Source organism: Camelus ferus, chromosome 4 (genome assembly GCF_009834535.1).
Source record: "Camelus ferus isolate YT-003-E chromosome 4, BCGSAC_Cfer_1.0, whole genome shotgun sequence".
Lineage (NCBI taxonomy): Eukaryota > Metazoa > Chordata > Mammalia > Artiodactyla > Camelidae > Camelus > Camelus ferus.
This window is the reverse complement of record NC_045699.1, coordinates 5,720,725-5,743,344: the sequence shown is the minus strand read 5'-3', so window position 1 is coordinate 5,743,344 and position 22,620 is coordinate 5,720,725. Positions and strand designations below refer to the sequence as shown.

General features: G+C 50.6%; 1 protein-coding gene across 5 annotated transcripts in view; it reads right to left on the bottom strand.

The window, feature by feature from the left end:
* The window catches only part of PTCH1 (patched 1), a 69,228-nt gene that overhangs the window by 3,162 nt on the left and 43,446 nt on the right, over nucleotides 1-22,620 (bottom strand). For 4 of the 5 annotated variants that reach the window (XM_032477453.1, XM_032477452.1, XM_032477454.1 and 1 more), the window contains 11 exons: nucleotides 22,105-22,223; nucleotides 21,100-21,502; nucleotides 20,375-20,684; nucleotides 15,319-15,461; nucleotides 13,015-13,198; nucleotides 11,258-11,538; nucleotides 9,682-9,819; nucleotides 6,668-6,810; nucleotides 3,279-3,378; nucleotides 2,481-2,735; nucleotides 260-814 (listed from right to left, as the gene is read on the bottom strand). In XM_032477453.1, coding sequence (XP_032333344.1) covers nucleotides 260-814; nucleotides 2,481-2,735; nucleotides 3,279-3,378; nucleotides 6,668-6,810; nucleotides 9,682-9,819; nucleotides 11,258-11,538; nucleotides 13,015-13,198; nucleotides 15,319-15,461; nucleotides 20,375-20,684; nucleotides 21,100-21,502; nucleotides 22,105-22,223 — 2,631 coding nt within the window. Of the gene's footprint in view, nucleotides 1-258; nucleotides 815-2,480; nucleotides 2,736-3,278; nucleotides 3,379-6,667; nucleotides 6,811-9,681; nucleotides 9,820-11,257; nucleotides 11,539-13,014; nucleotides 13,199-15,318; nucleotides 15,462-20,374; nucleotides 20,685-21,099; nucleotides 21,503-22,104; nucleotides 22,224-22,620 lie in introns of those variants that run through there. The other variant, XM_032477451.1, reaches the window with a different exon arrangement.

The window sequence follows — 22,620 nt, the reverse complement described above, 5'->3', positions numbered from 1 at the left end:
CTTTAAAGGACCAAAAAATAGGTGAAAGGAGCAGCTGTCAGCATCTTTCTTAAGATGCACTAACCCCCACCAGGTTAACAGCAAGGGGTGAGACCCAGACGGGCACTCAGCGGGTTCTCCAGGGATGACAGAGCTCAGACAGGCGGCCCTGCCCTTTGGGGAAGAAGAGGTCACTGGGGTTTAGGCTCGGGACACATCGACCGACGCCCAGGGAGTCCAGGGGGACGCGGCCCCCAGCTGCCCACCCACCGCACACACCTCAGTTGGAGCTGTGGCCCCGGGGCCTCTCCTCACATTCCACGTCCTGTAGCTCTATGACCTCCACCTTGGAATCCCTCCTCTCGCACCGGACGTTAAAAGGCACATGGGGGTCCTCAAAGAGCCCGTGGTCAGTCTCGGGGTAGTCCTCATAGCCCGGGCAGGGCCCCCCTCGCGGGTTCTGGCTGGGCCCGGGCCCGGGGGCGGGCGGGGGGTGCACGGCAACAGTCACGGAGGCCGAGGCCGTCACGGTGGTGATGGGCTGGCAGTAGCTGGGCACGGAGCCGCCCGTGGCAGTGAACGCTGGGTGCCGAGGGTTGTGAGAGCGGGCTCCCCGGGGGCCCGTGCGGTCCCTATTGCTAGGGCCAGAATGCCCTTCAGTAGAAATTTCAAAAGCGTCTCTGCGCGGTCTGTAAGGGGGCGGCCTCAGGCCCTCTCTGGGGGGTTCTCTTCGGGGCTGCTGGCCTGGCCGTCCAGGTGGCAGGGACCCTGAGTCCAGGTGGGGCTGCTGTCGAGGGTTTGAGGGTGGGTGATGTCTCGTTTCAGGATGGACCACCTGCGGAGGGCAAGGGCGGGTCAACACAGGCCAGGCGCCAGCCCCCGGCGCGGCATCACCCCCTGCTGCTCCGGCCCTCCCTTCCTGGCTCCGGCTCCAGCCTGGCCACCCACAGGCAGCTCTTCCGAACCAAGAGCTCAGTCAACCCCACAAATGGCTGGGAGTGGCCCTGGGGAGCCAGCGGGGGCCCTCCACCCACAAAAGAAAAACCCGTTCTCTTAGAACCTCCACGACGTGGCAGACAAGCGCCCTATTTGGACCCCGTGTCTAGGTTTTCTCCCAACACAGCTGGCCGGGTGCAATGGCTGCTGCCCATAAATGCAGGGCTGTGGTCTAAGTTTCCACACGCACAGTCCGCCACCCCTCCCTGCTCAGCAGAGTCAGATCCCAAGCTCCTCTTCTAAAATTGCTAAGTGTCCGGCCCTGGCTCGCCCAAATGCGGGTCGTTGCCAGGACTGACTGTCTATACTTACACCGCTGAATGTGGTAGCCATTAGGGACGTGTGGCCATTTACATTTAAATTAACTAAAATTTAAAACTCAGCCCCTCAGTCGCACTAGCCACGTTCCAAGCGCCCAACAGCCACATGCGGGCAGCAGCTACTGCGCTGGAGCGCGCAGAGAGCATCTGCATTGTCCCAGAGAGTTCCACGGGGCAGCGCTGCTCCGTCCCGTTGTTAGGAATCTGGTTTCTGGGTCTCTGTACAAAGCACGGAGCAACACAGTGGCCACATCAATCAAAAGGACCGTGACCAACTTCAAAGTCATTCAGCTTGTACCTATTTTTAGGCTCCCGCTGAACAAAACCAGATTCACACTGCAGCTCAGCAGGCGTCGTCACGGGGGGTAAGAGGAGGAAAATTTGGGTTATTTGGTTGGCCTCCCTCCCTTTCACGGAAGGGCTGCTCTGGCCTGGGACTGGAATACCCATTTCCTGGAGGGACAGCAGGAGGCCCTCCGTCGGAGCAGCACAGGGCTTAGAACCTTCCTTGGGTTTTGTGTGCTGTGCTCCGGGCCTGGGGGGGGCGAGGCCACCCCGGGGAGCACGGTGGCGGCGCGTGGGGGGGACGCAGTTGGGGCTCTCATGGCCTCTGAGAAGAGGCTCCCAGGCCGCGCATGAATTTTCCTGAATTACCAAAGGCTGGCTCGCAGCTTCTCTGCTCCTTCCGGCCACCCAGAGCATGAGCCTGGAGCCACAGAAGCTTCTGGTGAAGTTTTAGACAGTAACAATTGAAATACTTTTGTACCAAGGGCAACTGAAGGTAACAGAAGAGGGAGGGAGGAAAAAAATCACTTCTGCTGGCAGTAACAACAGCACTGCCCTCTTAAATAAGTATCATCCTCGAACGATGTGTAGCTTTAAAAAAAGGCTGGCGGGGGGTGGAGGGGAGGGAAGGCACCTTTATCTCTGGCCCTGAGCTCAGATGCTACTCAGCTTGAACAAGCTACATGCCGGCGCTTTGTGCAGACACTGCTACCTGCCCCTGCCCATTTCCATCCATGAGATACGACCAGATGAAATTCACATTTCTATATCTTAAGAAGAGTCAAAGAGGGGCAATTTCATTCCACTGAACCTGTAGTTTTTTTTTTTTTTTTTTTTTTGCATCCTGTGATTTGCTGTTCAAAGCAGGCAGGGGCTGCTCCCTAGGGTGACGTGACTTACGGTGGAGCGGGCGAAGACAGGGTTTTCGGTGGCTTCCACGATCACTTGGTGGGCAGGGCCCCCGGCTCCCTGCTGGCTCTCGTAGTGCCGAAGCTCCTCGCTGATGCCCGACACTGTCGTCTGAGAACTGTACTCCGAGTCGGAGGAATCAGACCCGTTGTTCGCGTGACTGGGGGGCACAGCAAATCGGACCACGCTGGGGGGCGGCTCAGGGGAAGGGGTGGGCAGCCGGTTCAGCCCGTTGGCTGGAGACACCTATTTAAGGGGATACCACATTACAAGCGTGATCGTCCATCTACCTGGTGGCTACACTCAGAGTTCAAAACACAATATTATTCAGGGGTCTCTGTGCCCACTTGTCACCCCTGGCCATCCACACTACCCTGTATTCACTGCCCCCCCAAATCCCTGCCACTTTGAGGACCCTCGAGTCTGACAGCCTGAGCAAAAGAACTACCCTCTGCTTTCGCACACTGGAAAGGCAGGCTGTGCCCTTTTCACTCTTGTTCAAGCCCAGAAATTCATCTTGAGTGGAAAATGCTTCATTGATAGGACCTAAAAGACTCCAGCTGCCAATCACTAGGTTTCAAAAAAACAAAAAACCCCAAACCAAACCAGCACTACATCCCCCAAACTATTAAACTGAAGAGAAAAAAGCCATAGTTACTGAGTTGTTTACTGAAAAAGTGAACCACCAGCAAATGTGGATACACCTAACGACCAGATTAAGAGTGACCCCAGGAAAGTCGGCACTCAGGTGGCCTGTGGGCTGCACACCACGCCGGCGCGGTCACTGACCTCGGGATAGGGTCCGAAGAAGGACAAAAGGACTGGCAGCAAAACCAGTCCATTGAGAACACCCAGGACCGTGAGGATTGCCAGGACGGCAAAGAAATACCTGGAAGACAAAAGGGAAGCAGGAACATTTACCACGGCGAAGTAAATTAAGCTACCCTTCACGTGCCCAAACGGCAGAGCCAAAAATTAACGAAACCCACACCGGTGAAAAGGCTGTTACAAAACTGCAGTCCAAATTCAGCACAAGATTAGTGGGTTCTTTTTTTTTTTTTTTTTTTTGTAACCTCATGACTTTAGGGACTACATTCCACAACCCAAAGTGTTCATTCATGAAGGGAAGAAAAAAAAAATTAGTTTGTTAATTTGCCGAAATCTCATGGCATGTAATGTTATTTATGAATGTGTTACACAAACACAAAAATATGGAATGTCAATTGAATGGCTGAGCAGACTGAAAGCACAAATACAATGCAGAGGGGCCCCGTTCATGAAAACCCAGCAGAAGCAAACAAATGAAGTGAAGGGTGTAGAATTTAAACAATTTAGCCCAGGAGAAAAAGCAGCCCCTTCTGCAGGCAGCTAATCCACTGTGAAATGCTTCTGCATCTCAGAGCAGAATCTCTAATTAACTCTCCAGCGTATCAGGTAAGGCTTTCCCTGCGCTTTCATTAACCACAACTTTCTGCCCAGAATTCTGTGAGTTCCAGTTTTTAACCAAATAGCTCCATTTGCAACCTTTTTTAGAACACTGGAAGCAGCTTTCCGAAAAGAAAACACTGCCCATTCTGTGGTTGCTGGGGCGTTTTCGGGGGCGGGCGGTCCACAATGACGGTTTGCTCTGCCAGCCAATCTTTTGTTGAACAATTTAGCATCTCTGAATACTCTTGTTTTGCGTCAGCCAATTCAAACATAAAGGCCGCAGCACCATGAAGGAGAGGAGAGCGCACAAGCGGCCCTGCTTTCCCACCGTCCAGGGCTAAGGTCTGGGATCCTTCATGAACACCGAGGTGAACCTGTCGGCCAGGGGGAGCCGCTGGCGGAGGCTCCACGCAGCTGGACGCAGCGGGCTGCGCACAGGCGTGCGTTTCTGTAACTAACGGTTTCTAGGGCAAGTTTGCTGGAAGTGCGGCTGGGGTCGCGAGGAGCTCGGGATGTTCTGGGCAGAGGGAGGGTGAGATCTCTCTCTGTTAATGGTCCTCTTGATCATAAAACGGAACAGGCACCCAACTCTGCCGTGTCTATGTACGTTTCGACGTTAGATGAAAGGAGAGAGAATCCCTATAAAAATACAAAAACCTCGCAGCTATTGTAAACACCAGAACCTCCGGAGCTGCATTAGCGAGAAGCAAGCAGCCCACGGCCTGCGCTAATGTAAACGGCCCCGACTTCAGGCGGAGGCATTCATCACCAGCAGGCATTAAGACATTTGCATCCCATCCATCTAACTGTAGAATAAACAGACCAATTAGATTCCTGACGGCTTAGTGTATACAGTGTCTGCTCATTTAGTCGACCTCAGTGAGGGCTTTATCAGGTTAATCCATCCAGTTCGAGAAAATGGGAAGCCCTTTTAAGTGCTTGAAACAAGAACCCTGATATCTCTGGGGGAGAACAAGGAGCCATGGGTTAGATGAGAGAGCTGCCCTCCAGCCGGGTCCCAGCTGGATGCTCTAACTCAGGCTTAGTTTCCTCTCTGGGGCTCACCTGGCATCCCCCACGAGGCTGAGTTAGAGCCTCTGGGATCCCATCACACCCTGCGTTTCCCATGGTTTTGAATTGCCCGTGACCTTGTCTTTCCCCCCAACAGACCGTAAGCTCTGGGAGGGGGACGGGGTCCACGTCACTAGCTGTTGTGTGAAATGGCACTTACGAGGTGCTCGTTATAGTGTGTTGAATGAGAAATTACACAAAAGAAACTCTGTTTGACACTGGGCTTTTGCACCACAGAGAAGTTACAACTGCTAATGCCTGAGAAAGTGTAGGCTAAGGAAATAAAGGGAAACTCAAAGTCAAATTAAAGCTAAAAAGCAAACCCAGACCAGAACTGTGATCTAGCCCGGGCATGTGTCCATCTTACACTGGCAAACAGGGGTGCCAACTGGCTTGTTAGCTGATCAGCAGTCTGTGCTGAGAGGTCCAGCAGCCTGGGCATCCCCAGGGAGCCGGCTAGAAATGCACTCTGCTCCCCACCCCAGTGACATCTGATCTGCATTTACTGAGAGCACAGCAGAGTCTGAGGGGCACTGTCTACACCTCTCCATTCACTCTGCACCCAAACGACAGTGAGCCAAGCCGGGCACCCACCCGAGGGAGGCTGAACCTCCATGACGCTGCCCCGCCCAGAGGGTGTACCACGACCAACAGGCTGGTCTGTCTTCGGGAGGAAGAAACTCTGCCTACAACTTATAGCCCTCTTCAAGGCCCCCCCCCCACACACACACACCAGGAATGCCTGTTTGGATTTTGTCTCCAGATTATCGAAGTGTCCCTAACAAACCAGTCATTTCTCACATTTGGTTCTGCTTTACCAGGGTCCTAACTCTGGAGCATCTTTCTGAATGAGAGAGGAAAATGGTCCCCCCTCCTGCAGTTCTCAAATTCTGCTCCGAAGGAAAACTCGCTCTCCTTTTATGCTTCACAAAGTCACATCCTTATTTAGATCCTGAACCAGAAGCTGCTTGCCATGAGATCCAAACAGAAAAAGATGTATCCAAACTAGGCTTCGATTTCAAAGATTTCACCCCGAAGTCCTATATGAAATGCTTCTTAAATCTTAATGGGAACTTGAATATGAATTCGGGGCACATTACGTTCACTTCTTAAAAGAAATAAAATCTTGGTGACAATTTGAGGTGTCTGTAAGTGTATCTGTAAGTGCTCCTTTCTACAGTTTGGAAGGAGAAGTGACGGTCAGATTCAGTCAATTAATGGGAACCAGGTCGTCTCCTGTTGCTACTTCTAACCTGGGACACCAGTAACTGGGATGTCAGATGGTCCTTCAGGTTCAAGCTGTAGAGTTGCCTTTGCTGCTGACCCCAAACGCTCCATCTTTTCTCCCAAAGATATTCATCAAGACAGCTCTAGAAGAGAGCTTGTTTTTGCACCTCTCAGCCTATCTCTGGGTTAATAAACTCAAGAGAAAGCAGAGTCGCAGACGGCAGCAAGGGTTTCACAACGCATACGTGTATCAAAACATCATGTTGCGTCCCTTACGTGTATACAATTTTTCTTTGTCGATTATACCTCGATAAAGCTGGAGGCAGATAAAGTAGAACCACAATGAAGACGTGCCACAATCTCCCAGAGACAGAAGGAAATAAGCAACAGAGATCGAATTAGCAAATAATAGTGATCAACTCGAACAAGTCTTCCCTCTCACCCCTGCTTACCTGACAATGAAGTCGAACTCGGACCCTGCGAGCATCAGCACTCCCAGCAGCGTGGAGACGGCGCCGTCCAGAACGGGCGCAAACATGTGCTGGAGGGCCAGCACCGCCCTGTGGTTCTTGTCGCCAATGGCTGTTAGGAAGGCCTGGGCAGCGAGAAAAGTTTGAACGGTCAGATTCCTGGACTTAGTCAACGGCCAGCTTCGTCTTAAATGCCGTAAGCCGCTGTCACCTGCCTGCGCTGAACCTCTCAGATCTGACCGTCTGGCTACTGCAATGTTTCATGGAGGCCGTCCAGCGGGCCAAGTCTAGGCTCACACTCAGTCGACATGTTCGTGACAATGGTGTTTTGAGGCTGATGTAAGTCTTGAGCACATAGCAAATAAAGAAGGTAGGCACCTTTACCTTAAATTATGAAACCCTGCCGAAACCGTACGGAAATGAGCAAAACGCTCCCTTCTTTTCACCGTGACTCGCCCTTGCGTTTACATCCTCACACTAATGATCTCACCTCATTCCAAGGGGAGGCCTCCAGTCGTGACAGCGACGACATTTTGCCTGACTTTTTGGAAGGTCAAGATCTCACTTCCAGATGGGCTTAGCTGGTGTCACGTGCACCTGGGTGCTAAATACGTTATTTCCTCATGATGCTGCTTAGGTTAGAATTTCTGTCTCTGTGTTCAAACTAACGTGTTTATAGTAGATCTAAGCACCGTGACAGCATCACAAGAAAAATACAGGACTGTAAATTCAATCAAACCTGTTCTGTGTGTGGACCTATCCCCTCTTCTGTATCCACTAAAGTTCTAGGTCAAGGACACTGCTGATACCAAATGAGAACTTTATGGAATAGGTCTCAGTATATTAGACCATTGGCTTGAGCATCTGATCCGGGACCATCTGAATGTGGGGCAGTCACAGTTACACTCTGCCTGGTCTTCCAGTGGGACCCAACAGGGAGGGCTGAGCCCAGCACAAGCTCGCTCTCTCTGCCTGAAAGTTCAGGCTGCTGTGGGATAAGCTGAGAAGAGGACCCGGGGCCCTTGTGGGTGATCTTATGTGCCCTGGGGAAGGACAGGAGGTTATTAACAGATAACAAAATAAAAGTGTACAGAAGTATATGAAGGTGCGCTGTGAGTTTTCACATTTTTCTCTAAAGTGGCGTCTATGTACATGATGCTCTGTCAGAGCTGGAAGACTTTAGGGTCACGATAGCCGCCTTTTCCTCTTGAGAGGAACGCACCAAGATGTTCTGGAACCATGTCGTTCTGTGCTGTATTTGAGCCACGGGGCCGTAAGGGTCAAAGCTGGGTCGACCTTCTAGTTCCAGCTTATGCCACCCAAACACGCACCCAGCGATTCCTGGACAACCTTCACGTCCCGGGTGGGGTCAGAACACCGTGTCCTGCGTGTGGATGGTCTGATGGAGACTTGGACAAGCAGCACAAAGCCAGGCTGGCTCTTGAGATTTCTTAAATTCTCAGAATTAAATCTCGACCGTGTTGTAGAGGCATTCCCTCCTTGTTTATTCAACAGCAGTATGGGTACGTTGCTCATGCTACCTCAAGCGCAGAGACCCAGGGTACCACTACGGTTTAAAGACCGTCATTAGCAGCCCCATTGCAAAAACCTGTTCTAGGACTGCCCTGGTCTGTAATGCTGGCTACCAAAAAGAATGGTTTTCCCTCACATCAGAGTAAAGTGACTTGTGGATTTTTTAACTCACATGCAAATTTTTCTTTTTAAAATACATGATATTATAATTATGTGTTTTCTAAGCTGTAGGCTGGTGGGTTCTTCTTAATAAAAACCCTCCCACCTTCTTCCCAGCTCAATGTAGGAAAATAATTTGGGCAGGCTCAACATTTAGAGAACTGTTTCTATAACATCAGCTTTTTATTATACACTGGGCGGAGAAATAGGTTAACCGTAAGAAAACATTCCTTCTGAAATATAAAAGTTGACAACCTATGGAGCATAAACATGACCCTGAAAACCCCTGGTGGAAGGACACTGAAGGTACAAGGCAGCAGAGTAGGTGGAGACATGCATACGTCTACCTGTGTTGAGCCCCAAAACAGGCAAGGCTAGAGATTGCAAAAGCCAGGCTGAAAAAATCTGACCCAAGTCCAGTGCTAGGTTTCCTAGCTAGGGCATTCCAAACACCCGTATTCATTCAGTCAGTAAGTATTTACTGAATGCCCACATAACCCCAAGGACTCAGGCTATAATACAAGTGTGGAGGGAACCGAATTTACACACTGCTCTGAGGCTTCGGAATAACTCTCTGGTAAGTGTACGCAATGGGCTCGTCTCTGGGATTGAAGACAGGACCGGGCACAGGAAGGGGGGGGGGGCAATTCCTGTTGAGAGCAACGCTAGTGACATTACTTTTGCTGTCACGAGTCTGGAGGCCGCGAGGTGGAAGGAGCTGGCTGGGCTCAGGTGGGAGCGCCAGGTCCTCCGCGCTAAGCTCCGGCCCCTCTGCCCACCAGCCCCAGGGTGTCTCCTCGGCTGCCAACTTGCCTCACCTCAAGTCCGCCATCCCCACCAAGCCTGTGAGTGCGGTCTCATTTTATCCCCGCTTTATTCCTGTGGTCTTAGAGATTGTGTGTATTCGTGCACGTGCGTGCACACGCACACATTCACACACCATCTGTCTGAGGAACAGCTGGCAACTTCAAGACCTGGGGTGACACAGTTGCCAACACCAGGTAAGCACACCCAGGTGCCAATACACCAAGCCACCAACACACCCAGGCCACACTGCCCACTGCGGACAGCCCGGCTCTCCCTCGCCTTTGAGGCCCTTCTTCTTAGATGCCCCTGGAGGGAAAGGAGTGCCAGACTGCAGCCACTCCCGGGGGTGCCTGTGACCTTCAGCCTTGTCACTGTGATGCGTGTCGGGGGTGTTCCTTGCTGCAGGACAACATGAAAAGGTCCCCAACTTGGAAAGTGAAACACCTAGAGGAGCTACGTGGCCTCCTCACGGTTTTAGCTGAGGACGTCTCCCATACCAGAGCGACGTGAACAGTGAATTCCACTCCAATGCCGACGGAAGCGATCAAGATGACCACAGGCACGGCGCTCAGCTTGATTCCAATGAGGCCCATCATGCCAAAGAGCTCGACTGTCATCAAAGCCAAGACTGTCACCTTTAAAAAGACACACGGTGAGTGGCGCGGCTCAGACACACCGAGGTATCGGAAAGAATTTTTCAAAGCAATTCCACCAGAGCAATCTACAAAGAATTATACAAACACGCACCCACTGTTGGCCACCTGTTTACTATAGTTCATATACAACAAGGTGTTTCCCTGTTTTGATTTGGACCCTCAGAGACCATCCTTCAACTTATGACTGAGTTGAAACTAGAGCTTTTGGTTGGCTCCTCCTGCAGCCTAAAGGAAGCTGATAGGATGGGTGAACAAAAGTCCTTTTGCGTAAAAGTAGCTTTGCTTTTGTGTGGAGAGCCCACAGGCTAGGCGAGGATGACTCTGGGAGAAAGGGGACGTGTGGTCAGCTGATGTGGGTCAGGTTACAGCCCTCTCACTTGGAAGAAATGTGGAGTTGCCGGGGTGGACAAAGCAAACGGTTAAACCAAGGAAAAGCTTTTATTTGCCTTTCTTTCATCTGCCTTGTGAAAATGTGTGGGGAGATGGGAAGAAAATCTGTGAGATAGATTTTGGAGTTCTGGGGGCCAGAGGGGAGAAAAATGCAAATAAAACGAGGGCAAGAAGGAGGAGAGAATAATGGTTCCTTGTCGGGGGTGGGGGAACAGGCCGTGTGTGTGTGGGGGAACCAAGCACAATAAAAGTTCCCTTTGCTTTCTTTTATAAGCGAGTGAAAGATGGATAACATCAATTGCTTAAGTACCATGAAAACTCCTGCAGACTAAACATTTACCTTTAAACATACCTGCTGCACAGACTTATGGTGCAGAAATAAGACCTGGTCTCTGTTTGTATAATTTTGGCATTTTGAAGGCTATACCACAGTTCATGGAATTTAAACACTGCCATGATTTTATTAGACTCTGCATGAAACTTACTCCAAATCTGAGAGTATTATACTTGGAGGGAAAAAAAAAATGCAAAAAATCGTTTGGGAATACTCATTTATCATTTCTCCCCAAGAGTTAAAACAAACATACCACACAAAACCGTCTCTAAAAGCATTTATCCATGTACCACCATCCTAACTTCTCTAATTACCCCTCCATTTAGAAGAAACTTCTCTGTATTAGGGTCTGGGTTGTAGTCCCAAAATGACCACTTGAATTCAAAAACCATTTATGCTTTTGAGTGTCTACATTTAATAAACGCTCAATGCTATTGTGGAAAGTGCACTAAAAAACGCCTCTATCTTTACATAAAAAGAGTTTAAAGCTGTAGGAGAGGGGACACAAGATTAAGGCCATTAAAGGCGCCACCTAGCCATGAACCTCACCACCTCCAGTAGAATAAATACAGTATGGATGATGCAATCTGGACCCTCCTCCAGAGGCCCAGACACAAACAAGACTTCCCGGCTGCAGCAAGAGCTATGCTGAAAGGAATGTGACTTCCACAAAGACCCTCAGAAGAAACTCACAATGATCCCGGCCGTCCAGGGGTTCAGGAGGAAGACGGCGCACACGAGGAACGTGCAGGCCAGCACCACGCTGATGGACAGCAGGAGCCAGTGGCGGAGGCCGATGTACTGCTCCCAGAAGAGGAAGGGGTAGCCGTTGGGGTAGCTGGAGAGCCCCAGGCTCGTGTAGTTGTTGCAGATGGTGCGGACTTTTTCGATCGCTTCCACGAAGTCTGAGGTGTCCCGCAAGCCGTTGAGGTAGAAAGGGAACTGAGCGTATTCGATGGGCTCTGCTGCTGGGACTGGACGGAGAGGGCAGAGGGGGAGAGAGAGGGCGCGGGGGTCAGTCAGCGACCCCCTTGCGGCTCCGAGAAAGGCAGACGGGCGCCGTCCCGGCGCGGAGGCGAGGCGGCCAGCGCCCACCGCTGGCCACACCAGACGTGCGCCCCTGGGTTCTCCGTAATGGCAACGAGTGGAGAAAGAACTCGGCTGGAAAGCCCGCTTACGGCACCACTTTCCCCACAGAGGACAGCCTCCAGGGCTTCACAACTTCAGTCTTCGGTTTAGAAAACTTTAAACAATAGTCAACCTTTGATTTTTCTTTTTCTTTCTTTCTTTTTTTTTTTTTTTTTAGGGGAAGAGGAGCCTGTGATCTTTGTATTTATTTAACCTTAGATTTTAATCTTCTAAAAGCAGTCACTCTCTGTCACGGGTCTAAACAATTTAGGGATTCAACTGTGGGAACGTTTGTTTTGTTCCGCCGACACAAGTGAACATACTACGTTCAAACTGTTCTACTCAGTCACTGATGAGAACAGAGTAACTCGAAAGTCATGCTTTCCTGAGAAAAACGCTTAACTTTCTTATCCTTTGAGTGATCTAACACACTTAAACCTTCCATGCTTCTTTTTTAATGCAATGCTAAGTCTTCAGCAGCAGGGGAAGAAATCCTTACACAACAAGCATTTAGTTACTGCCGTTGTGTGTTCCAGACCCTTTGGGGTCATTCAGCTGACTTGCTAAACATGATTTGCCCTATTATAATCTCAACTATAAATTTTCATTAAGACAAGCCTTGGCTGCTTGCCACAGGGCTCTGAGGTTTACATACAGGGAAGCACAACCCGCCTGCTCTCCGGCCATGTTCGCAAAGGGACCTGTCTTCTCTCTCACGTCCTCCCTCGGCCTCGTGGCCAGGGTATAAGCTACTAATATCTCTAATGTAAATGCAAATTAAATCCATCCAGAACCACCTTTCAAAGTCGGGGCTGAGAGGTGAAAAGGAAGAGGACGCTGTTGTATACAGACTTTTTCTGCTCTGGTTTAAACAGCCTTGACAGAGTACAGGTGCTTGGTGGCTTATAGGAATGACCCAACTTGCCAAAAATCCCTTCAACACCAGAGTTGACAAAGTTAAGATAAACATATAATCCCCGGCGATAAAACTTTGCAATAGTAAAATAACACTCAACCTGGAGGCGTCCCCAGCTTTCACATGGAACAGCTGGCATGAGAGAGAGAGATGCCTGGTGGACGTATTAGAGTTAAAGCCACAGAGGGAGATTAGAGACTCTGATTTCTCAACGTGATCGAGTAGGAGCTGTATTCGATTTCACATCCTCATCTGTCTCCCAGAGTTTTAAACTAAAAGAAATATATTGTTCTGTTTACACTTTTGAACCCCGGGGAGTGTCAACGGACCAGGGCTGTGACTGAGCCGGACGGACAGGGTGGAGGGAGCCTCCATCGAGTCCCGGGCCCAGCAGAGGGCTACTTACTTCTCAGCCTGGTCTCTGGCATGTAGTCGGCTTTGTCGTGGACCCACTCAGGACGGTGAGGCCGGAGGTTGGCTTGCGAGGCGGCGTAAGCCACGGGGTCGTTGCTGACCCACGCGGTCAGGTAGATGTAGAAAGCGCTGGGGTTAATGATGCCGTCTGCGTCCACCAGGCGCCGCTTGGTCAGCTGCAATGTGGGGAGAGCAGAGGCCTTTGAGAATGGGGCTTGGGGTGAACACACTCCCGCCTAGAGAGAGCAGAAGCGGAGCTCCGCACCAGCATTTGCAACAAAGAAGAGAATGCCTGCTGCTTGAAAACGTAGAAAATCCATCAGAACACCTTTGGTGTTTTTCAAAACGTGCTTATCAGACAATGCAGTAATCAGCATGTTTATAACACACACACACACACACACACACGCACGCACACACAGAGTCCTGCAGATGGCCCAGGAATTGACTGAACCAATTAAATCTGAACGCTAGAAGACTGTCTGCAGCCAAGGCGGAGAATGAACAATCTGGAGAAACATATTTATAGGAGGGGAAGGGGGAAAAAAAAACCTGGCAAGAATCCCCATACACGTCTGTGTGCAGTTAACCTCTGCTGTTAACACTGAAGGAAATGCCACCCAGTAAATGGAGGAGAGCTATAAAAATAAAACAACATCTGTATAAATTTTGCTAACACTAGCCTCCTATGACCTGTGTAGTCAAAGAATGCCCATCGCCCCAGAAGGTGGAAGGGACGGTGCACGACCACGGTCTTTCTGGGACTCCCATTCTGAGAGGGGTGGGCACGCTTAGCACACCACATCCTGTGAGGAGCTAAAGTGGGCCTGTGGGCTCTGCTTAGGTGAAGACGCCGTGAGACAGACACACAGACACGTGCACACACGTACATGTGTGTTTTTTCCTGTTTCCTTTAGATTCAGGCCTGGTTCCACTACTTTTGGTCTTTTTTTTTTTTTTTTAAACAAAATGAAAAACATCAGAAGTTAATGGAGAAGGAGTGAAGGAAGGAAGAAAGTGGAAGAGAGTGAGAGAACTAAATTTCAGGGATCTGGATTCAATTAATGCACAGGATATAGAACAACTGTATGTCTTCAAGCAGTCTCTGGAATTACATGGTGCAGCTCATGGCCTCCGTGCACGCAGCACGCTTTTCTCCCTCCCAGGCAAAGGGAGTGATGTCCGGGCGCCCGGCCCAATCACATTTGTTCCACGGTGTCCCTGGTCCCCAAAGCCCCACCCAGCCCCTGGGCATCCCCCTGCTATCTCTCAGACAGGCCCCTCTGCCCACATCCTTGTCAAACCTGACAGCATGCTGCATGCGGCCATAAAGCACTGAGCTCACACTCCATAGTAACTCTGAACAATGTACTTTGTAAATCTGTCACCTTTAATGCCAGCAAAAAAGGGGAGACAATACACAGAGCTGCTGGGAAGATCATTAGCATGACGGTTTTCTGCCTGAAGGTGAGGCCAGTAAGCTACAAAGAGCAGAGGGAGCGGGATCCGGGGAAGCCAGCAGTGGGGCTGGACTCATCTGAGATCTGAAGGGGCCAAACACCCTCCCCAGCGTGCCTGGGGAACCAAAAGGGATACGCTGGAATCCAAGTGTCACAGCAAAGAGGCACATGTGGTTGGAGAATGTGATCAGCGAACAGAAACAGCTCTTCTTCCTTCGAGGAGTGAGAACCACGAGTCCACTCAGAGTCCCGGGACCTGCATTTCCACCGCCCCGCCCCATGGGAGCAATCTGTCTGTCCTCCTCCACCCCTCAGGCCAGAGTGGCCCAAAGGAGTCAAACGTAACCAATCTCCTCTTCCTTCTAGTAGGCGTTCCTCACCCACCTGTTCGCCCCAAATCCTATTCATTCAAATTCTGCTACCCAACAGATCCATCTTTCCAAGTTTGAATATAACCAAGAACCAGCACGGTGACAAGGACCGGAATTCGAAAGAGAACAATACGACACGGCGTGTCTAACACCTGGAAGAGTCTGCTCCGCCTATGCTTTGCTCTGACAACTGGTCTGGAGGCAGGTGACGCCCTTGTCCCCACTTGACAGATGAGCAGGGTGAGGCTCCCTGGCTTGCCTGCGGTCACACAATTAGCCGCTGGGATGAAGAGAATTAGAGCCAGCTCAAAACTCTTTCTTCCAGCCCCGAAGCCTCAGGTCTGCAAAGAGCACAGGCTGGGACCGCAGACTGTCAGCCAGGCTTCAATTCGGGGTGGCAGCGGCCTCCAAGCTCTGCTCAACAGCGCCCCCTGACGCTCCCAGGGTGTGCGGCGGTGAGAGTACCTGACTGATGTCGATGGGTTTATCGCGGCTGCCGGTTTGCACGAGGAGTTTGTAGGCAAGGACCCCATCGTCTGATCCATTTTTGTAATTGTTTGGCATGATTTTCCCAGTCTCCCAGTCACTGTCAAATGCGTCCTGAAGTCCTAGAAAAGGCAAATGTGTGTGACACATTATAACTCTGCATCAGCGTGACCCTGGTCCCGGGGGGCGGGCGGAGGGCAGCGAGCAGGACAGCGGAGTGTCTGCCGTCTACCCCTAACACCCTGTATTCCACGTGCACTTGACCTCACGTCGTATCATTAGATTTCTCGTGAATGAACTTCAGGTTGCTAATAATGACTGCTCCAAGGCAGAAGGGGGGGATATTCATTTCTAGGAAACAAATATACATGTTTCACCGCAACCCTGCGTCCCCAGCACTCCCCTTCTCCTCCCCCACGACAAGAGGAAGCCAGCGAGCCCGGGAGGGCGGGCGGAGTGTGGAAGACACAGCAGGCTGGGGAGCTGTTCCATGCCCCCGGTCAGGTGCCAGGCCGCGGGTTCTCCCACACAACCAGAAACTCCACCCGGAGCAGGGAAAAACACATTTGCGCGCCCAACTTCCAACAGCAACTCAGCTGCTTCTCCAGCCCGGGGTGAGTGAACAGGCTTCTGTCAATTTGTTCCATCTGTTCGACTTGTGGAGCTAACACAAGCTCTGGGATCGGCTGTCAGGTTGTGTAAAGATCACAGCCAACACCTATTCACTCTCAGGGCTCTCTTCCCCTCTGCCACCCTTCCTCGGAGGGAGTGCGCCGGCGGGCCGCGGGGGAGAGGGGAGGGAAGGGAGGGACCCCGAGCGCGTGTGTGCGGGGAAGTACCTCACAGGGTAAATGCGGATCAGATTGAGAACAGGAAGCCACAGGCCAATACAAGGGGGCTCTGTGAGAACAGATGACAAACCGCAAGGCCGGGGAGGGGAAGGAAAGAGCTCTCTGGGCTTGGGGGATGGGCGAGCCCACCGGCCCACCACACACAGCTGCGCTCGGCCTCTGTAATCAAAACCATCATTACAGACCTGACGGTTTGGCTACAGCTGTAAAGAGATAAGCGTGTTGGAAGAGAAAACAGGGCCCTGGTGACCCGGCCTTAGGGTCTGAGCGATCCAGGCATTCACGCTCTCCTCTGACACCCCCACCCGCTTCCGTCGCCTGGCTCCCCCCAGACCACCTCCCAAGTAGAACTCCCTTGCCCCAGCAGCGCAGGAAACCACATTTTTGAACAAGCTGCACATGCGTGGGTTAGACACGGCCAGCAAGAAGGGAGGTTTGATTTCATTTCACGACCGGCCCCGAGGGACTTCCAAGACCCCCCCCCCCGCCCCCCACTCCCTGAAAAACACACACCCAAGACTGGTTCCGTTGGCACTCAGGATGGTTAAGCTCTTGGGCTGTGAAGTTGGGGGACAGGGGCGCACAGGACTCTGCTCCTCCTTCTCTAAACTAAACCCTCCTTCAACTTTGCTGTGGGCACTGTGTTTGGAGGAGCAGTTTGGGGGTGAGACCGGTGGGCTGGGTGGTGAAAGCAGGCCCTGTGAGGGTGAGTGTGGAGGGGCGGGGAGACCACCGGGAGGGCCCCGCTCCCGACTCTCACAGCCTGGCTTTCGGAGCGAGGCCTGCACACAACAAGCCGTACTGAACAGATGTTATTTTATTACCTAGAGCCTTTTTTTTTCTGTTTTTGAGAAAAATAAACAGGAGAGAAAAAACAACCCTTGCCCCCACCCCCAGCCCCCCACCAAAAGAGGCCTGTTCTGCTTTCCTCGCCATAATAGAATTTTCATCACTCCATGGCTTGCACGACACTTTAACCCCTTCCTCTTGACCCATTAATTCTGAGGAGCAGCACGTGCTCCTAGGGAGCACTGGGCTGTCTCAGCATTTTACAGTGATGGCTCCTCATTTAATTTTTAAAACAACCTCAAGAGGTAGCCTATTTTTATCATGGTCCCCTCTCTATAGATGAGGAAACTGAGGCCTGGAAAGGTGAAGTAACTTGAGGAAGGTCACCTAGCAGGTAAGCGGTGGAGCCAAGCTTTGAACCCAGGCAGGCTCTTCCAGAGTCAGCCTGAACCACTGCTGCGCTAAACTGCCCTGAGTGCGCTCTGGTGCCCAGGAGGCACCCGCTGAAGGCACCACGGGGAAGGTGAGCAGAGTTAACTCGGGTGCCAATGACATCTGGTGGCAAACAGGAGGTCGTAAAAATCTGAGTGCAGTTTTAAGATATTTATACTCGAAGACTTTTGGGACACCCTGGAGTGAAACAAAGAAAGAAAGATCTGATTTGGGAAGGTCACCGCTGCTGGCAATTCAGTTCAACTCATCATCTACGCTGCTGACCACCCCCCCACCCCCCGACTCGCTATTCACGCTACTGGGGATTCAAAGATGGATGAGAAACAATCACCGACTTCATGGAAAAGTTAAGTCCTTTCGTAATTAGTTTAACATTTTCTAATTATCAAAAAGCTCAACCAACAATGGTGTGGCCTCACTGCACACACATCAGCCAATCTTGACACAAAACCAGAACAAGGACTGGCTCCCACTCCCCTGGGCCCACGTCTTATATTCCGACACACACACACTGTACGAGGCAACTGCGATGTGTTACTTTACAGCAAAACATGGAAGTTTTAGCTAGAACTTTTTCATTTAAAGTATTTTATACTAGAAATTATTTTCTAGTGTGAAGCTCTGAGTTAATTATCCCAACTGCCAACTTTTCTTTCACAGGGGACCCTCAAAGGAAAATGTGAATCTAAACTTTATTTGCACAATTCAGTGTGAAATTTAAACAAACACCATTTGTACGTGATTCAGTGTGGCTTTGTATCTCCAGCTTCACCTTAGTTGCATGTGTTTACAGGTGACCCATGAGATAATTTCCATATTACCACTACGTATTTTTATAAGTAAACCTCTCCCCCAGCCAGAAAAACTCCTGGAACGTTGCTCAAGACCAATGGGATGACATGGTTTGTTTGTAATCGTAACTCCATTAAAAACCAATGAGGTTTTTAAAACTAACCATCAACTTAACAACCAAACAAAATGTTTTGAAGGAAAGCTGATTCAAGGATCAGGAGGAAATGTTCGAACACCAACTCAGCCACTCTATTAGGCCTGAAAAACGTCTGGGCGGCCAGCGGTCCCACTCCTTGGCCACTCTGGGCGCAGTGCTCTGCTGGACCTGGCAGAGTCAGATGCGGAGGTCTAGGGCTGGCTGGGATCCCGACCTGGGGACGTGAGTAGATCTGACTTGGTCTAGGTGAGGGCTGTCCACTTAGCAATCACAACCCGATTCAGATGCACCTTTTAAAGAGATTCTCAAGTCCGACCGCTTTAGGACTTTACAGGGATGAAATCGTGGGGATAATTTACAATACGCTGTAAAGGTTACCCCTCTGCACTCCCTGGAGACAACACGCTTCTGCCCCCTTCCCAAGCTCTGCCTAACACGCCATACTGAGCATCCAAAGGAATGGCCCAAGACACCGAAGCTACTTCCACAGCGACCCTCCTCTGCACAGACACTGGCAGCGCACTGCCGCTCCCTTTGTCACTTGTGGTAAGTTATTTGCATGTCTTTGGCCAATGGAGGAAAAATGAACAGCAGTGAATCTCCCAACTGTCTGGTCCTCTTTTGACTCACTATCCGAAAAGCAGCGCTTCCCAAAGTACTGTAAAAAATAAGACTCGGAACAAGTTAACGTCATGAGCGTGTTAAAAAATAATGTTAATATCATGTAGCTCTCTCTGCCCCCACCCAAAAAAAAAGAGGTGAAATCTGGTACACATGCATGAAGAACATTCTAGGAACACGCGTCAAGGCCAGAAATGGGACTGAATAATTTTCAGTCAAACTCCAGTTGTTTACCATTTCATGCAAACTCACAGGGAAACTGGCTGCTTAATCTTTGTGTACACATGTACTGACTTAAGACCAAAAAAGGCACTTAAATCTGTGTTTAAACAAGCCAAATTAAGTGGGAAATTAAGACAATCATTTGGACAACTGAAGCCAAAAACTGTTGGGGGGGGTGTCCATAATTATTTGGGTATTTCAGTAAGAGTATTTTTGCTTGAGTTGTGTGGGTAATTATCCCGCGTCCTCACTTCACTCTGCGTGTGTCAACACAGAGTAAACGAACAGATGTTCTTGGAATCCCCGCGTACATTCATGCTCAGTCAGCAGTCAGAAGCAGACTGAGGCCGGTTTTCTCTTCAGTTCACTCCACCTCCTAGAAGTGTCTCTGAAGACGAGGTAAGAAGCTCAGGCATTTCACAGCAGGACTGGATTATTTATGAAATACTGTGAGATGTGGTGAAGCATTTATGTTCGCTTCATAGGCCAAATCAAAAGATCAAAATATGGGATTTTAAATTACATTCACCAATGATGCAAAGTCGTTTAACGGTATACTAAGCTATCATTTGGCAGCGAATCTGCACAGAAATCCCATCAACACTTGGACTTCACTTGGTCACCAAATAGCCACCCAAAACCAAAACAAAAAGACTAAAGGAAGCAGCCAACTGCTTATTTTATAACATACTTTTCCATCTCCTACTGTGTCCTCATAAACTCTTTTTTAAAATTTTCTGAATAGACTATTTTTTGCAGCAGTTTCAGGTTCACAGCAGAACTGAGCAGAAACTAGAGAGTTTGCACACAGCCCTCCCCACCCACACACACTCCCCTACCTGCCCTCAGCATCCCTCACCAGTGCGGCACGGCTGGCCCACTGGATGAACCAACATGGCTGTGTCCACATCGCCCATTTGAATTGTCTGTATCGTTTGATAGGCAAAACCCAGATTTGGGAGCTGCCCCAGAAACATTCTATGTAAGAATTTTAAGCGACGCTTAGAAGTCAATGAAACGTGTCAGTGTCACACTGTGACCCGACACCTTAACAGAGTGAACCAGGGGACCCTGCGGACACTGAAGGTACCAGAGGCCAAATAAACGGTGAGCGTGTGCAAAGGACGAGGGCCCTCCCGCAGCGTCTTACCTTGGAGCCAGTCTCTGAAGTAGTGCAGCCACATCTTGGGGAGCTGTCTGTTTTCTTCCAACATGACATACTTCACATTACTGAAACTCTTATGAAGGTCGTAAAGTAAGTGCTGGATGTTCGGGTAGTCCGCTTTCTGAGTGACTATATACATGTTGTAGAAAGAAAAGTATTTGAACTGTGCAGCAATGAAGTCGTACTCTCTGGTTTCCCGAGGCACAATGTCCGTGAGGTCCAGCCCGTCGCGCACTCGGGTGGTCCCGTAAAGGCTGACCCCGAGCAGGCCCAGGAAAAGGAAGATCACCACGACCTGCAACAGAGTAAGAGGCAGGAGCTCAGACTTGAAGGAACGGGTCCGACTCGTCCTTGACAAAGGTGAGCTGTGTGGTCTGTGCCTTTTACCATCACACGGCCCTGGAGGGGCACGTACGGGTGGTTCTCCCAGAAGGAAAAGCATAAAATCATAGACACTTCACTCTTACACACGCTCATGAAGAGTAGTGTTTAGAATGTAAGGGGTTGATCTAAATTCAGAGAAACACTCGCCCCAGAGAGACTCACTCCTGTAGAAGACGGGCTCATGAAACGTTCCCCACTCTACCTGGACTGACTCCTCGGGGGGGCCTGAAATCTGTCACACCCCAAGAAGCAATGGGATGAACCCCAAAGGAGCCTGCTCTGGTATGCTGTGAAGACCAGGAGGCGTCTTCTGTGTCGGTCGTTACCTTGGCTTTTGGTTTCAAGAGGAATGGAGCATAGTGCTTCTCGGCAAAAGATGAGAGTGTCCACTTGGTGCAGGGGGGCTCGAGGCAGTGGAGGCTGGAGTCGGAGAACTGGGAGAGAAGGTCCCTGGTGGAGCTGGTGCTCTCGGGGCTCTGGCCGCTGAGGGCGTCCTGGGCCAGGGCGACGGGCTGCACGGAGATCTCGGAGCGCGGCTCGGCGGTGGTGTAGTACACGTGCGTGTGCGGGTCGTACTCCGTGCGGAGCTGCACCGTGGACTGCATGGTGATCTGCGTCTCGTGGGCGAAGCTGTGGCTGCTGTAGGGAGGCGGGGGGCTGTAGCGGGTGCCGTCGTGAGCCTCCGTGTAGGCCTGGGGTTCAACCTGAATCACTCTGCTCACACAGGGGCTGAAAAGAGGGGGAGATGGGTTGCGATGCTGTCCCAAAACGGGCAAAATGTGCTTTCATTTTTGCCAACGACTGATCGTATCCGTTTTACACCGCTCTGGTGTAGGAGCAAAGCATAGGATGGACTTCCACAAACATCATCTGGTCTGTCTGTCTGGACACAGACACAGGTGAGCCAAAGGAGGCCAGATGGATGGCTGGTCCTGGATTTGGCTGACAAAAATCAAGTTACCTGCTGACGAAACTCTTTAACGCATAATGCCTTAAAAAAACAGCCCCAAACCAAACCACCCACGGGGCTGTGTTCTTCCCAGATGGTGGTTTTCAATCTTTGTTCCGCCCTAATCCACAGGGGTAAGACACACTCCCAGCAATGAGCAATGTTGATGCGTGCCTCATTGATCTTGTGTATCAAAAACTCAAGGCTGTGAGAACGTCCAGCCAGGGGAGGGGAGAACCCCGGGTTCCCCCCAGGAAGCATGTCCCCTGCCTCCGTCACACTGTTCACTACATTTCCTTCCAAGTTCACAGACTAGAAGGTTCTCGAAACATTACCACTCTTTTCCCCCACAAATAAAGGCCATGGCCGACAGAAAATGTACCTTGTGAAACAGCAGAAAATATCCAATCTCCTGTCCTCACGTCGATACAAATCCATGCTGAGAATTGCAGGAAAAATGAGCAGAACCATAGCAAAATTGAACACCACTACTACGGCCGCCTGAGAGCAGAAAAAAAACATAGAGGTCACCAATACATCTCCTCCTGGTCAGAGGACTGCTTTGAAAATAAAGCAGTTTTGCACAACGTCTGCCATTCACTCTCCTGTTGCCGGGCTTAGATCTGAAATAGATGCTGGAGTTTCTCACCCCATTGCTTCTCTTCCATCTTTAAGAGACTACCTGGCTGGGACAGGAGGGCCCCCACCAGTCTGACCCTTTCCATCTCTGGTCACTCCATGAGCCCGCAGGGTACAAACAGAGGAACTAAATCAGCATTTCTCGCAACCAAACCAGGTCTACAAAGGCAGAGCAGGGAATATGCTTGAGACATTTTCATTGAAAACAAAAAGAAAAAAAATTTCCTTCTTAGAATGCTTCTAAGCGTTCCCGCAGCCC